This window comes from Gavia stellata, chromosome 1 (genome assembly GCF_030936135.1).
Source record: "Gavia stellata isolate bGavSte3 chromosome 1, bGavSte3.hap2, whole genome shotgun sequence".
In the NCBI taxonomy this organism is placed as follows: Eukaryota; Metazoa; Chordata; class Aves; order Gaviiformes; family Gaviidae; genus Gavia; species Gavia stellata.
This window is the reverse complement of record NC_082594.1, coordinates 129,003,222-129,017,475: the sequence shown is the minus strand read 5'-3', so window position 1 is coordinate 129,017,475 and position 14,254 is coordinate 129,003,222. Positions and strand designations below refer to the sequence as shown.

Sequence of the window (14,254 nt, the reverse complement as noted above, 5' to 3'; positions counted from 1 at the left end):
GGCAACACCGACACAGCCTTTGGATTTGGTAGTGGTTTTAGTATGTGTTGTCAGAAATGAGGTTAATGGCAGAATTCCTATCTCACAGCCTGCTTATCCTCATAGTGTCTAGGTATTTACCGAGACGGAGGTCAAGTCATTATATGCAGCTTCAAAACTATTCTGATCTTTTCTATACTTATACCCAAGTCCCTTTTCTGAGACAGCATAAATTGTCCCAGCACTCCTGCCTCCAGAATGAATTACCCCAATTGCTCGTGCTGTGGTGAACAAAATGCTGCACAATATCCACCCTAATCTGCTGTGGATCAGAGTTGTTAGGATTCAAATGGCTAGCTGAGGACATGCACAGCTTATTGACCTGCCCTGCAGAACCTAAGCCACTGTTTTCCAAGGTGGCTGTACCACAGAGTCATAAAAGTTAGGAGTGGAAATATCCTGTTCGGTTATCTGTTTTTTTCTTGCAGGAAACCCACAGCAGGATGTTTTCCTAACAAAATTATTCTAGTATTTAGTACAACCTCTTTTTAAAAGTGCATGCATGACAGAATCTGCCAGCTAAGTCAAGGTGCTAGTCACATTTTGGAGGGGCACGGTGACCGCCGAGGTTGAGTGTCAGCACTCAACCTCTGCTTGTGCAGTGCTTTCTCTTAGGCTTTCTTTGATGTGTGTTGTCGATGAGCTGGCCAGGTCTGCTGCCGGCTCTTTCATTTCTGCCTGGAACATCACAGTTGTCAGATGTGCTCTGGAAAATCAGGCATTCCCACACATCTTATTTAGATATGTGAGATGTAAGCTGGGTATAATATCAATGGGAAAAAACCCACCTTGATAGTGGTGCCATTGTCTTCATTCAAACTCACACTGGGCCTGAAGGCTGTGTTGAAATGTATTTGCTTGAAATCAGCATGACACATTCCAAATAGTGCTCATCATTTCCATTTCCCACCTAGGCCATGGAGAGTGATGGCTCGCAGCACCTGACAGATTCAGATCTGTTTTTCCTACTTCTTTGCCCAGCAGAATTGCAACTGCATTCAGGATGGTGCTTTCATCGCAGGGAATGGCACTGTTGTGCTAACCTTCATGACATTGCAGAGACATTTCCCACAGAAGTAGATGGAGAAAAAAAAATGAAGCATGTGACTTGTATGGTGATTCAGTTGTGCTGTCCATGCAGGCAGGATCACATCGGTGCCAGCTATTCATCTTTTTTTGACCGTGTTTATGGCAGCTAAGTGGGAAGAGGTGAGGAGAACTCTAACAAGGTGATTTGTTTTTAAGCCTGTTTGGTGTTGTTTAGCTATCTCATGTTATTCAGACACAGGTGGGGGTGTGTGTGTGTGTGCATGGGGGATTTGTGGTAGCTCAGCGCTAACAGCCAAACTAAACACTGGAATTTGATGGTGAGACAGTTTATTTTTTCTTCTGTAAAATGAATTTAGTGCTGGTGAAAAGTATGCATAGACATCCTGGAGACTGAAGCCCTCTGTTTGTCCCTGTAGCAGTTACATCCAGGCAGAGCAAACCCTCCCCATCCCCAGCTCTGCCAACTTCATCTCTGAGCAGGAGAGATCCTCTGCAGTGATTCTGGATGCTGTGGTCCCTTCCATATCTGGCCACCACTGAAAAGGATCTGGTGGAAGGCAAGGGATATGATACCTGGGGGCAAGGCAGAATTTATCCTTAACTGCCACGGGTTAGGGCTATGCATTGGGATGCAAACTGGGATTGTGACTGTCATGCTGGACCAGGGGTTGGGCAAGCTGCAGGGAGGAGAGCACAGTTTGATCTCCTCTGTAATCTGTTTCTCTGCCAACCTTACACCTAGTAAAAATCAGACAAGATCAGGGGGAAAAAAAAAAAAATCAAATCTAGTGAATCAGCATTAAAGCTCATGATTTAAAGTAGGAAGCATCAGGAAATGCAGAAAAATGTCACATCAGAGATACCGACTCTCAAGTATGTTGCCATTTATATAATTCCTGTGACTGGGAGGCCAAGTTAATATACTAGTATGTTCTAAAATGTGTCCTGTTTTGTTATTTTTGTTTGTACAAAATAACAAGCTCTTGCTTAGTACAGACTGAAACACTTATTTTTTAGGAGGAAATATTTCCTAATTTAGTCATTTAAATTGAAACAAGAGTCTATTTTGACCTTTATTGTCATGCTAATGACATAGAATGATAGGAAGCATGCACTACTATTGAGGACAATGGAAGACAATTTAAAAAAATACTAATATGTAACAAAACCAAAATGTGAAATAAAAATGTCCACAACTCTTTTTATGGCACAGGATTCATTTTTGGGAGAATTTTAGAAAAACCCCAAACTATTTCCTGCAAGTTAAACATCAAAAAGTTGATGTTTCAGGTGAAATGAAAGTTCTGCATTTATCCTCCCATTACTTGAACTAAAATTAAAATAAAATTAGAGAGGACATGAAATATCCTCCATGTGGCATAAGCCAACCACTAAGGAGGAACTGAGTAGCTCTGTCACTGATTTTTGTCCTTGCAAGGAGCCCTCTGAGAGAACAACAGAAGGATAAAGGCAAAAATGAAGCCTGCTGCTGTTCAGTTCAGTCCAGTGTACCCTGAATACATGACCCAGTCCAGGTTAGCTAACTTTAAGCACAGTCTTACTGGACAGTATTCACGCTGACTGGTTTGGGTGGCTGACTTGGCAACCTCCTCCCTGCGGTCCTTCTGTAGACTGAATTTTTTTCTGGAAGGTGGCACTGAAGGCTACTGGGCATTGTTTGCATCTCCTGTTGGACCAGGGTCTTTCTTGCTCTTTGCTGGCTTTGGTGAGAGACCATGAGGCCATCCTCCTCCCACCGGTCGTTAGATGGGGTGACTCCCTCTCTTCCTAGTGTGCCCTCCTACTAGGGCTGCTTGGTGATTTAGTTAGGTGCATGCTTAAAAGTCTCCCTGGCTTTGATCCAAAATGCTCAGCCCTATGCCAGATGAAGCCTTTGCCAGGCAGGCAAAGAGTGAGCACCTTGCTCACTGATGAGGAGGTTTGGTGTGTGGTAGTACCATGGCTGGGAAGGGACAGGAGGAGGGAAAGATGCCCCCTTCCCAGCAGTGCTGGGAGGCGAGAGGCTCAGCGCATATTGCTGGCACTGGAAGCCAGTGGGATCGGGAGGGGAGGGAGGCATGATACCTGACCTAGCAGGAGCCGCACATGTGTAAAAGGCATGTCATGAGCTGTAGTCATGGAAAAGACCCTGGTGAAGGTCAATGTCTGCGTACGCTGAGCTCGGAGGTGATATCCAGTGAGAGTGGAACGAGTTACTGCAACTGCCCTTCTGGTTTATTTTTGTCTAGGGGAAGAGAAGTATTGTCTTTTGTGTGCAGTATGTTTATAACTCAATTTCCCTTCTGACTGATGCCTTGCTCCATGCTCTCTTCTCCTCCTCCATCTGGTTTCTATTGTAGTTTTAAATGAGGACAGTTTGGCTGTCTGGCAGAACAAGCGGGGTCTGTGTGACACCAGCTGCCTCTTCCAACTTCTAAGCCTCCAGCACAGTTTTAATTATAGAAGTGTCGAGATTGGACACCCCTCCCACCCCTTTCTGTGCCTGCGTGCACACGCACAGCCCCTGCTACAAATCACCATCCATGTCCCATCTTCCTTCAGGAGAGACCCAGCTCTGTGGTTTACGTGTGCCCTGTAATGCTGGTAGAGTCCCGTTGTAAAGCACATGCTAGAGGCTGTACCTCCCCACATTCAGGGTTGATCACAGCCTTTATTTTGGTTCATCGGGAGCCACGTCTGAAATAATCAAACCATCTCAGAAACGCCTGGCAGAGGGAGGGAGCTGCTCACTGTCGCTCTAGCCTCACCTCCCCCAAGTGCCCAAAAGACTCAGCTTTGTAGGAGATCAAAGCTGCTCAGGAATTCCAGAGCTGCAGGTTCTGCTCAAAGAAAACATTTATTGTGCTCCAGTTTCATACAAGAGCTGCATTTAGGGGCTTGCTTTGCAGGAAGCTGATGCAGTCCCTTCACCTCCAGGGATCTGAGGTCAAAGTCTGTAATTTTTGGTTGCAAGTGAAATGTGCCCTGTGTGGGATTTTTTTTTTTTTTTTTTTTTTTTTTTTTTTGACATCACAAAATCACCACACATTTTGGCGTAACTGGCTGTTTCTCTTCATAAGAGCCAAAGACCTGGTATGGAAGGAAATCATGTACATGATGAGTGAAGGGCACTGGCAGAGATACGTGAGAAGCCCAGGGCTGGAAAAGCAGGGAAGACTGCAGGGCTGGATTAAGATAGTGGCAGAGCTCAGTACATATTGTCTATCTTCAGTCTATTGGTTGTCTCTACTGTGGAGTCTTCACCCACTTTTAAAAATGGGTTGAATTTTATACGTTTGCTACAGATTATTTCCCTCAGACCCCTTTTTTTGGCTTACCAGTCCTCAACAGATGGATCTAGCCTCCTCTGGTTTGTATATAAGAGGTTTGCTTACCTGCCTAAGGCCTCTTCACCTAATTTATCCCAAGGAAACTTAAAACTCAGCAAAAAAATAGTATGATTTAATAGGTCTTACTTTCAAGAGGTCAACAAACATCAGTATATGCATTTTAAGTTGGTGTGCTTATTCTTAACACTTAGGTTTTAAAAAGTACCTAATAAAGGGTGCTGTAGGCATCGATCCCATTTTTGTGGCAGCTAGACACCATCATATGATGTTTCTCTAAGTGAAAGACTGTTTAATTTTTAAACAAACCTTGTTATGTGTCTGTCCTGATTGAACAGGTTTTCTCTTCAATTAATTCTTCTTTTTCCAGGTGGCATGGAGTGGTTCACCCATTCTCCCACCCAAATAGATCTGAAGTGAACATGGATCTACCCAGCTTTCATTTTTGCTCTTTACATTAGCTTTATTCCCAGAGACTCCTACGAAGAAGGAAAGCTTAATATGCCATGTATGCATAGCTCCTGCCACAAAGATGGTACAGCCTGACCAGCCAGAAATTAAGAAGAGCCCTGAAGTAATTTGCCTTTCCTTTTTTTTTTTTTATTTCTAGCATGCTCATCATCTTATGATCTGAGTTCCCTACTGCAGTTACAGATAATAAGGTCTTACTAAGAGATAGGAAGGTCCTCTTTCTTGATGTGTCACTTGGGCTTTTCTTGGCAGGTTTTTAAGGAAATTTAATACTTTCCTTTTGCTCTGTCACCTTCCACATCATCTAGTCCTCTTAGGAAGTAGGTGCTGTAGGCACTGAATGGAATGCTTCCCAAGTTCCTTCTGGAAGGCTGATGTGCCTTCTCCTCAAAAGTCCTTGAGGAGAGAATCCTATAACTTTGTGACTGCTGTGGACAAAGCTTTGACTGTGTAGACTTCACCTTTTCTCTTGGCGAATTCATGGTTTCCCATGAACATTGTTGTTGTAGTAGGCTAGGCCCCCTGCCAGAAGCTCCACTGTTAGTCTTAGCCCAACAACTTGAGGGTCTTAAAAATCTCCCCAAGGGCTTTGAGTGTAACCTCCATTATGAATGCCTGCTCAAAAAACCATAAAGTCAAATTTTCCCTGTTGTTCTGAAGAGGCTCCTTTAACCGAGGAGAATTAGTCTGAATCATTCAGGCTTCCAAGTAATCACTGGCACTTTGTGTATTCCTGCATTTGGGTTGGCCAAAAGAGAAGAGAAGGTTCACACAAGAAAGACATCTTTATGTCCCTCGGTAAGAGTTGGAAGGCAGAAGGGTAGCACTTCCCTGACAAACAGGGCTCAGTAATAGTGTGTCACTGAGGTAGGCACCAGCTTGGGAGCCCTCCTCACCAGAGCCTGTGCGCTGGGCTGCAAGTCCACCTATGAGCTGGCTGTGGCCTCAGTGGCACCCATGAGAAATACAATGATGTACTAGCTGTTTTTTGTTCAGGCTGTCCTTGGAGTGCTGTCTTTGGATCCTGCCTGATGAAGCACACATTAGTTTGTTATAATGGTCCTGAATTTCGAGCAGAAGACCTCAGGGAAGGTCCAGCCAGAGGCATTATCTCTGTGGTGTTGCAAAGATGCAGTAATTGCTATGCCTGGCTTTCCAGTCAATTGTGTGGCTTAGTCTGTTTTCTTCCATACAGCTTTCTGAATGCGCAGTGCTGCAGAGTCAGCATTACAGAGGGGAACTTTAACTTCTGCATTTATTGACTTTTGTGCTTATGGCTGTGTGAAGCATTGCGTTAAATACACAGTAGTTTCTAGCACCTAATAAGGAAGGGCTCTCTCACTGTTATTGTTATAGCTAGGGTTGTTATAGTACTGGGGACAGGGAGGCTTGGTCTGACCAAGAGGATGAGGGTTTCCTATACCTATATAATAGGGAAAAAATAAACATACACTTTGGGTCCAACTTTGGATGTCAATGTTGTGCCTCAGGCTCCTCTTAGCTTTAAGGCTGGTTAAGTCTTTGGCTGGTTATGTTGATGGAGTTCTTTTGAAGCCAATGTCAGATTTTGTCAGTGTGCAGATCTAGTCAATATTTGAACTTTATACCCCCTCTGTGGGAGTTTATGAGCACTAAACTGTGGGTATGTAGGCTTATATGGAAGTGCGAATGCCTTTCTGATTTTTATCCAAGCCAATCAGACCTTTTGGCACAATACAGTGAATCTGGAGCTCTTTCTTGGGGAGGGGGGAGGTTCCCAAGACCTCATGCTTTACCTCATGCTTTCAATTAGAATGAAATTGCTTCTTTTCTGGAAAGAAAAGAAAAAGGGAGAGAGAGAAACCCTACATTTCTTCCCACAATGTTTCTGTGACTTCAGGGTCAGTCATTGTCATATGTCAATGACCGTGGCATGGCACAACCATAGCACATCCTCACCTTGCAAATTGGCTATGGCCACTTTGTGGGGTTTATTTTTGGTTTGCCCTGTATTTCTCCCATTGCTGTACCCTTCCCTGCATCTGCAGAGAGCCTCTGCTGTTGTTTCATGAAACTGTCTCCTCTGTGGTGACTTGTGGAAGTTCTCGGTGTGTATTCATTGGGCATCTTGCCTTGCTTTCCTCTCTTCTAGTACCCTACGTGCTGAAGAGCTGTGCAGAGTTCATTGAGACTCATGGCATTGTGGATGGGATCTACCGCCTCTCAGGAGTGACATCCAACATACAAAAGCTAAGGTAAGGGCAATCTGTTTGAGTGCCAGAGGGCTTCTGTGGCATTGCTCGGTACCTTTTTGCTGTTAGTCCCTCAGGCATAGACTGGGGCCAAAAGAGCTCTACACTGATGCAGAAGAGAAACTGTCTCTGAAGACAGTAACAGGGAAATGCATTTCAGGGATTAGTTCATGACAAAGAAAAAAGATGTCTCCCTCTGCATCTATTAATGGGAAAGGCCTGGAGGGTCTCAGCACAAATGCTGAGTTGTTCTCTCTCACTTCAAGACAAAGCAATCTCTTTATATCAGGTTGAGGACCAACCATGGGACTATGTTATGGAAACCAGAGACTAGTTGAAACCTCGGGGCATGATCCTGGGAGACAATCTGGGCCAGGCTGCAGAGACATGTCTGCTTTCCAGGTTGTTTTTTCCTCTAGTCGTAAAAGAGTACTTAGGGTGGAGTACCGGGATGCTAGCAGTTCTTATTCGCCTACATTGTTATGTTTCCACATTGTTTCAGACAAGAGTTTGTTTCTGACCAATGCCCGGATCTGACAAGGGAAGTTTACCTCCAGGACATCCACTGCGTGGGGTCGCTCTGCAAGCTGTACTTCAGAGAACTGCCCAACCCTCTCCTCACTTATGAGCTCTACAAGAAATTCACGGTGAGACCCTTTGCTGCTCTTGTTCCTCTCCAGCAGTGTGGATGTGCTGCAGGTTCCTCCATGACAGCTGTTTGGGATTCACTCCAATGTCCTGGCTTCTGGTGCATCTATCTGTATAAACACTTCTCAGTGCTCTTCCCTTCTCGTCTTGTGCTGACTCTCTTTCCCTGTCCTTGTTTCTTTCCACCATTTCATGTTTATTTCTCTCAGTTTCTCTGTTGTTTCCTTCCCTTCATCTTGCTCATTTTCTCACTGCATTGCTTCCTTGCTGTTACTCTTTCTCCCTGCTGCGCACCTTCTCCCAGAATTACTAATTCTTTCTTTTCCTCATTGCTGTCCATCAGTGAGAGTCTTCTGGGTCACCTGGGGCTTGTGATCATAATTACAAGGGTGCGGTTTCCTCCTCCCTGTCCCTCCGACAGTCCCTGACACCTGTGAAAACTGATTGCTCAGCCCATGTGTAAAGCACCAAATTTTTTGCAACTGTAGCGTTTTTCACACAGTTTGTCAGAGCGCAAATGATGACACAGGTTATGCCAGCTATGGCATATCAGGTCCATCATGATCATGTCATAAATACAAATGGCAGAGGAAAGTGGCAGCTGGCCAAGCAGAAATCTCTAACCTTGTTTAAAAGGATTATAATTCAAAGTGTAGTAACTTGATTCTGCAAAACAACCATAGATTATACATGGATACAGTTGCAGCCTAGGAGCAGGCTGCAGGGGAGCCAAAAAAAAAGACCACAAATCCTGAATTTTTAAGAGAGTTGGCTAATTTTGATGACAGATAATATTTTATTAAAAGGTGGCACAGCAAGCTAAGCTTGTTTTTAAGGTTGCATGCTACTTACCGCTCTAAATCGACTTTCCGTTATTTATGACACCAACAAATTTAAATCTGGTCATTCAGGCTGAGATCTTACATGCCAGAGGTGTGAATTTTCAGCTAAAAGCATTCACCAGCTTCTTAAAACAACTTGGGGGGGCGGGGGGGGGGGGGGGCGGGATGGGAAGGATTGTTTCCTCAGTGTTAGAAACATCCGTCCTTTGTTAAGAATTTCTGTCATCCTACTCTTTCCCATTTGCTGGGAGGTGGAGGGAACAGACATCGCTGAAAATGTCAGATGTTGCAGAAAAGAAATTTTGCAAAATCATGTCTGAATGAAATGGGAAGTGGCAAGCAACCTTAGCTTCAGGTCTTGCATTGCCTCTATCCTGAACCAAGCACTTCCAAGCGCTATGGCACAGGAGGCACTGAGAGAGACCCACAGGGTCCACACAAGAATAAGATGTTCTCCAGAGACTCCCTGTTGCCAGCTGTGGGAAGAGGCAGGCACACCTGTGCAAGGGGGATTGCTGTAGGGAAAAGTCAGATGGGACCAGCCAAGCAGCAACCTGCTATAAGAAGTCAGGTAGCTGTTAGAGACTACAACTGAGCTGGGGAACACAGGATGGGAATCAGCTCACTGTGCTGCCTGACAGATATGCAATAGTGTTAGGTATCTTGCTGTTTCTATGCCAAATTTTAAGTAACATTGGTCTGATGTATAGTCAGAACTTCAGTCAAAATTCTAAGTAGATCTGAAAAATTGACCTATATCTTCAGGATATAGGGATCCTGAAGATATAGGATGGGATTTCTAAACTGGAGACAGTCAGGATAAATAGGTATTATTCAACCATTCACAGTAACTGATGAGTCTCATTCTTGTTGAAGCTATTTGGCTGGTGTTTTTCTGGCTATCGGTACTGATTTATGAAAGAAAAATGCTCTAAAGGAAACATGAAGATTTAGATGGAAACTTTTCTAGGAAAGAATGTTTGCTGAAAAGTGCAGTTTTGGGATGATGACTTGCAGATTTTTGTTAGATACATTTGGTAAATAGTTTTATTCAAAAACAAAAGGGAAAACACTTCTGTAACTGTCTAAATGTTTCTTTTACAAATACTTTCTAAAGGAAATGTTTCAACATTAAATCAACACATCTAACTTGTAAATAAAACATCTTTCAGAAAAGGGTTAAACAGCCCCAAATTTAAACGATCATTTCTTTCACTTTTGTTTGAATGTGATGCTTCGGTCAGCCTTGAACAATTGTTTTTTAAAATCTTGTGCCATCTCCCTAAAATGTTATCACTTTGGATTGACCTAAAAGGGTTGGTTTTTTTTTTAATCGCCGGCTTTTTAGTTTGTCCCCTGAGCCACAAAATCCATTATTCATATAAGTCTGCTCAGTAGGGATTTATAATGGGTAACCCAGCTGACAGGAAGCACAGTCAGATACCAGGAGGAAAGAAAAGAAAAAGACCAATTCCCCAAGGAGCAGAAAAACTGCTAGGAGAGTGTGTATGCGTGGGGTGGCTGGACGGGGAACGGTGGCAGCTGTGCCTCGGCAGAAGAGCACTGGTAGGAGTAAAGGATGCGTGCTAATCCCAGCCTGACTCAGTCAGAGCTGTCTCTCAGACGGGATAGGCTCCGCTTTGAGTCACCAGAGTGATTCAGACATTTGTGGCTAAGGAAAGTAAAATTCTTAATGACTAAGGAGGGGTTGGCCTTTATGGTCATTACTATGTCAAGTTCACGGATATAACATCCTGGTCATGACCTCACTGGCTATCAACTTTTGCAAAATGATGCCCTCTCATGCTCTCCAGTTTGCCATTTTGTATTCTGGTGATGGATGCTTATTTCATGGGATAGGTAACTTGAATCTGCTTGGCTTGTTCTAACCTGGGCTTAGAGGGACTGAGTACTCCCTCAGAGCAAATCAGCTGTAGGAGGCCAAGCCTACCTTCTCTCTCAGGACTCTATTCCACTTGTTAACCAGGGCTTGTGAATTGTACATTCCCAGAATCACCACTGGACTAAAAAAGAAATCCAAGATTTTAAATCTCGTGTTTTACATACCTTCTGCTATCCTGCGAGTCTTCTTTTCCCATTTGTAAGATGAAAATTTAAATGACATGAATTCATACATTAACAGACATGCAATAAATGGAATTATTGGTTCTTCCTTGAATTCTGTATTCTGCTGCTGTAATCCTGAGTTTTGGAGAGGGCCTCAGATTTCAAAGGCACAACACGCGTGGGTCAGAAATGTGGCTCAGAGGTTGGAATGGGTCATGACCTCAGAGAGGCTGGTATTCACTTGCTGTCTAAGCATTAGGTCTTTGAGACGTGGAAGTTAAATATGGGAATGAAAATCAGAACTGAGGGAGAAAATACTGTGTACAATCTAGCTGAAATGTAGTGTTCTAGATGCATCAGTTAAAGTTTGTATTTGTCTCCATCTTTGGACAAGGCCATTCAACTGGAAACCTTGTATGAGGATCACAGAGTTCTTATACTTAGGATTTCTGGACTAATGGTTATAGGCTTTTTTTAAAAAACAAAACAAAAAAAAGAGCTGTAGTTATGGGTAAAAAGTACTAGAAGGAGTTAACCTACCTTTAATTTGGGCAAAACAAGTGCATCCGCATCTCATGTACACCAAACTAGCGAGCTCACTTGTTTTTCTTTGCCATCTCACCAGTAAGTTCAAATTACAGGGCGTAGATCTCAATTCCCAGTGTTATGGAATAAAACATGATTCATATTCATCTCTGGCCTTGAAACTGGGAATGTTTGGTTTGCTGGTGGTTGTACATGAGAAGTGGTCTGCTGGGAAAAGGACAGTGACCAGAACAGAGATGGCAGCATTACCATTGTGAATGTTGTAGTGACTGCAAGGACAAGAAGATGCTTCTCTAGTTGTGGCTGGTAATTTCAGGTTCATAATGTTTAAGCGACGGGTGGTTTGGGATGGGTTATTTCCTTCCTTCCCTAGCAGTGCTGACGTCTGTCTGTAGGCAAAGCTTCTGCTGGCAGTGTGGGTCCCAGCATCTTTCTTTGAACTTACTCCAAACTCCAGTGGCAGTAGGGTAGGCAGAAGGTTCCCAGACAGCCATGCATTGTTTGAACTCACTGGTGGTTTGTCCTCCCACAGTACAAATATTGAAAGGGAATAACTGAACAGATGAATACCAATGCAGTAAACTCCTAGGAATGCAGACAAAAGCTTATCGTGGCTCTCTAAGCTCTGGGTCCGTAGAGACTTGCTCAAGACCAAGATGTATATCCTTTATGCTGTCTAAGCTAGTCTAACCCTGAGTATAAGAATTTATTAATGTACCTGGACAGTGATTTTGCTAAGGCTTCTCCCATCACACAAGATGCAAAATCACACAAACTACTCCCTATAGCGATCTTCATATGGCAGCCAAAAATATTGCTTATTTTGATACATATAAAACATATATATCCCAGCTGTTTTCATAACACAGGACTTGAAAGTTCTATTTTATTTTTAACACAGTTTTGGTGGAGTGTGTCACTTTTTTTTTTTTTTCTATTATTTTCACTTCTTTCTTTCCCTCTCTTTCTATTCCACCCATCACTGCACAAGTTAAAAAAGAGAAAAAGAACAAAAAAAGAAAAGAAACGTAACTCATAATTGAAACTCTCAGTCCTCAAACACCCCTCTCCCCAAAACATTGACCACCCTGTCCCAACATGTGGGAAGGATGTACTGAGACATAAAATAACAGCGCAGCAAATCTCTGCTGCGCTGGGAACACAAAGTAACTTCTTCTACCAATAGCTCTGTAAGGTAACAAGAGAGCATTCCCTCTAAGACAGGCTGTCTCTTGTGACCTTCCTTATCCCTCTTCCTTTTCCCCCGAGTCCATTGCCAGGGTGGACTGTTTCCTTGTATCTCCGCAGGAAGCAGTATCACGCTTCCCCGAGGATGAGCAGTTGGCACGAATTCAAAATGTCATCCAGGAGCTCCCCCCATCCCATTACAGGTGAGAATGTGTCCACTGAGGTGCTGAGGAACTGTGTGGTGACCTTCACTGTCAGGGAATATTGCCTGAAAGGGCGCTGGAGTGAATTTCCAAAAGTTAATTCCCAAAAGCTGACTCTCCGTTTCCAAATCTGACAACAATTTATCTGGCACTTAAATATTATTGAACAAACCATTTTTAGAGATTGAACAGGCTCTCCCTGCCACAGTCTATCATCCTCCTTTCCTGGGTATGACCCCCGTGGCACATTTGGCCAGTGTCCTGGGTGTGGTGAGGAGAAGATGACCTGCTGGAGGCACTTGAGCAAGAGTTAAGCCCTCAGCCTTTGCAGCATCCCGCTCCCTCTCCCCTCCGTCTGCCATCTTCCTCGCACCCATCCCGCTAAGAGTTATTTGGTTCGTGCCCATCCTTGGCCACCCCAGAGCACAGCCGTGCAGGTGTCCACTGCCATCCTGTGTAAATGCTGGTGCTGTAACCCCTCTGCCCCATGGGACCTGTTGTGCCATTGCAGACACTGCCCTCCTTGAGGAGGGGACAAGAGGCCAGGGCTGAGTCTGAGCCTTACTGTCCCAGTGGGCAGGCATCGGTCACTTGACACTTCTTTCTCTCTTCGTGTGAAACCACTGCAGAACGCTGGAATACCTGATCAAGCACCTGACTCACCTGGCCTCCTTCAGCAACATGACCAACATGCACACCAGAAACCTGGCCTTGGTGTGGGCTCCCAATCTCCTCAGGTACAGTAGAGAGTCCTCTAAACCAGAGACCAATGCTGAGCTCCAAAGGGAGTGCCAGCACCTGATTCTGGAGACCCATCCCTTGAGGGAAATGCAAAGACAGGGAAAAGCAGAACAACTAAAGGGAACAGCAGAGCAGAGCAAACAGCTTTCTTCCAGGTTGAATAATCGGAGGTCTTACTGCCAGCATCCAAGGAAGCTTGTGGGTTTGTGTGTTTCTTATTAAAAAAAAGCTGTTATTTGCAAGTTGAGTACATTGATTTAAAAATGAGGAGTTAGCTCATCACTGTGGAATGGAAATGACATTTCTGACAGCACTAGCGCTTCTGTAGTGGGGTGGTGAGAGACAGCAAGGCTTGGAAGGGAGGGCAACAGGGCAATAATACTACAGGCCTGTGCCCAGATCTGCTTGAGCACAAATCAGATGAGCTTGGTGGGCTTAAGATGGCAGCTAGTGTCAGATCTCAAGATCACCAGCTAGTTTGTCATGTTTGCTATGCCTGGCACTCTGCTGGGAAGAGGCTTGAATATGATTGAGGTAGAGGTTTGGCTGATACATTGTAGAGCTAAGCAGAACAAGAAAAAATAGTATCTAGGAAAAAAAAATATTTTGCATCTTGTTGAAATTCCCTTCCCTGTCTATCCCATACCCATGTATTGAGAAGAATGGTCTATGCAGGGAGAGAGAGTACAGGACTGCAGCTGGGCGGGAGAAGGGCGCTGGCAGAGCTGGTGGGAAGAGCCCTGGGCTGGAAGAGGACAGGAGGGAGGGACATTGGTTAGAGAGGTACAGGGCTGAAAAGCATTCTCTAAAGAGTTCTCTCACCCTTTAAAATCACAAAACAGGCAGAGCAGGTTCTGAAAATGAATCAAATGTTGACTCTA

General features: G+C 44.2%; 1 protein-coding gene across 1 annotated transcript in view; it reads left to right on the top strand.

The window, feature by feature from the left end:
• ARHGAP31 (Rho GTPase activating protein 31) overlaps nt 1–14,254 on the top strand; it is a 60,744-nt gene that overhangs the window by 28,631 nt on the left and 17,859 nt on the right. Inside the window, exons 2-5 of the mRNA XM_059816320.1 lie at nt 7,039–7,141; nt 7,641–7,785; nt 12,550–12,632; nt 13,262–13,369. Coding sequence (XP_059672303.1) covers nt 7,039–7,141; nt 7,641–7,785; nt 12,550–12,632; nt 13,262–13,369 — 439 coding nt within the window. The remainder of the gene's footprint in view (nt 1–7,038; nt 7,142–7,640; nt 7,786–12,549; nt 12,633–13,261; nt 13,370–14,254) is intronic.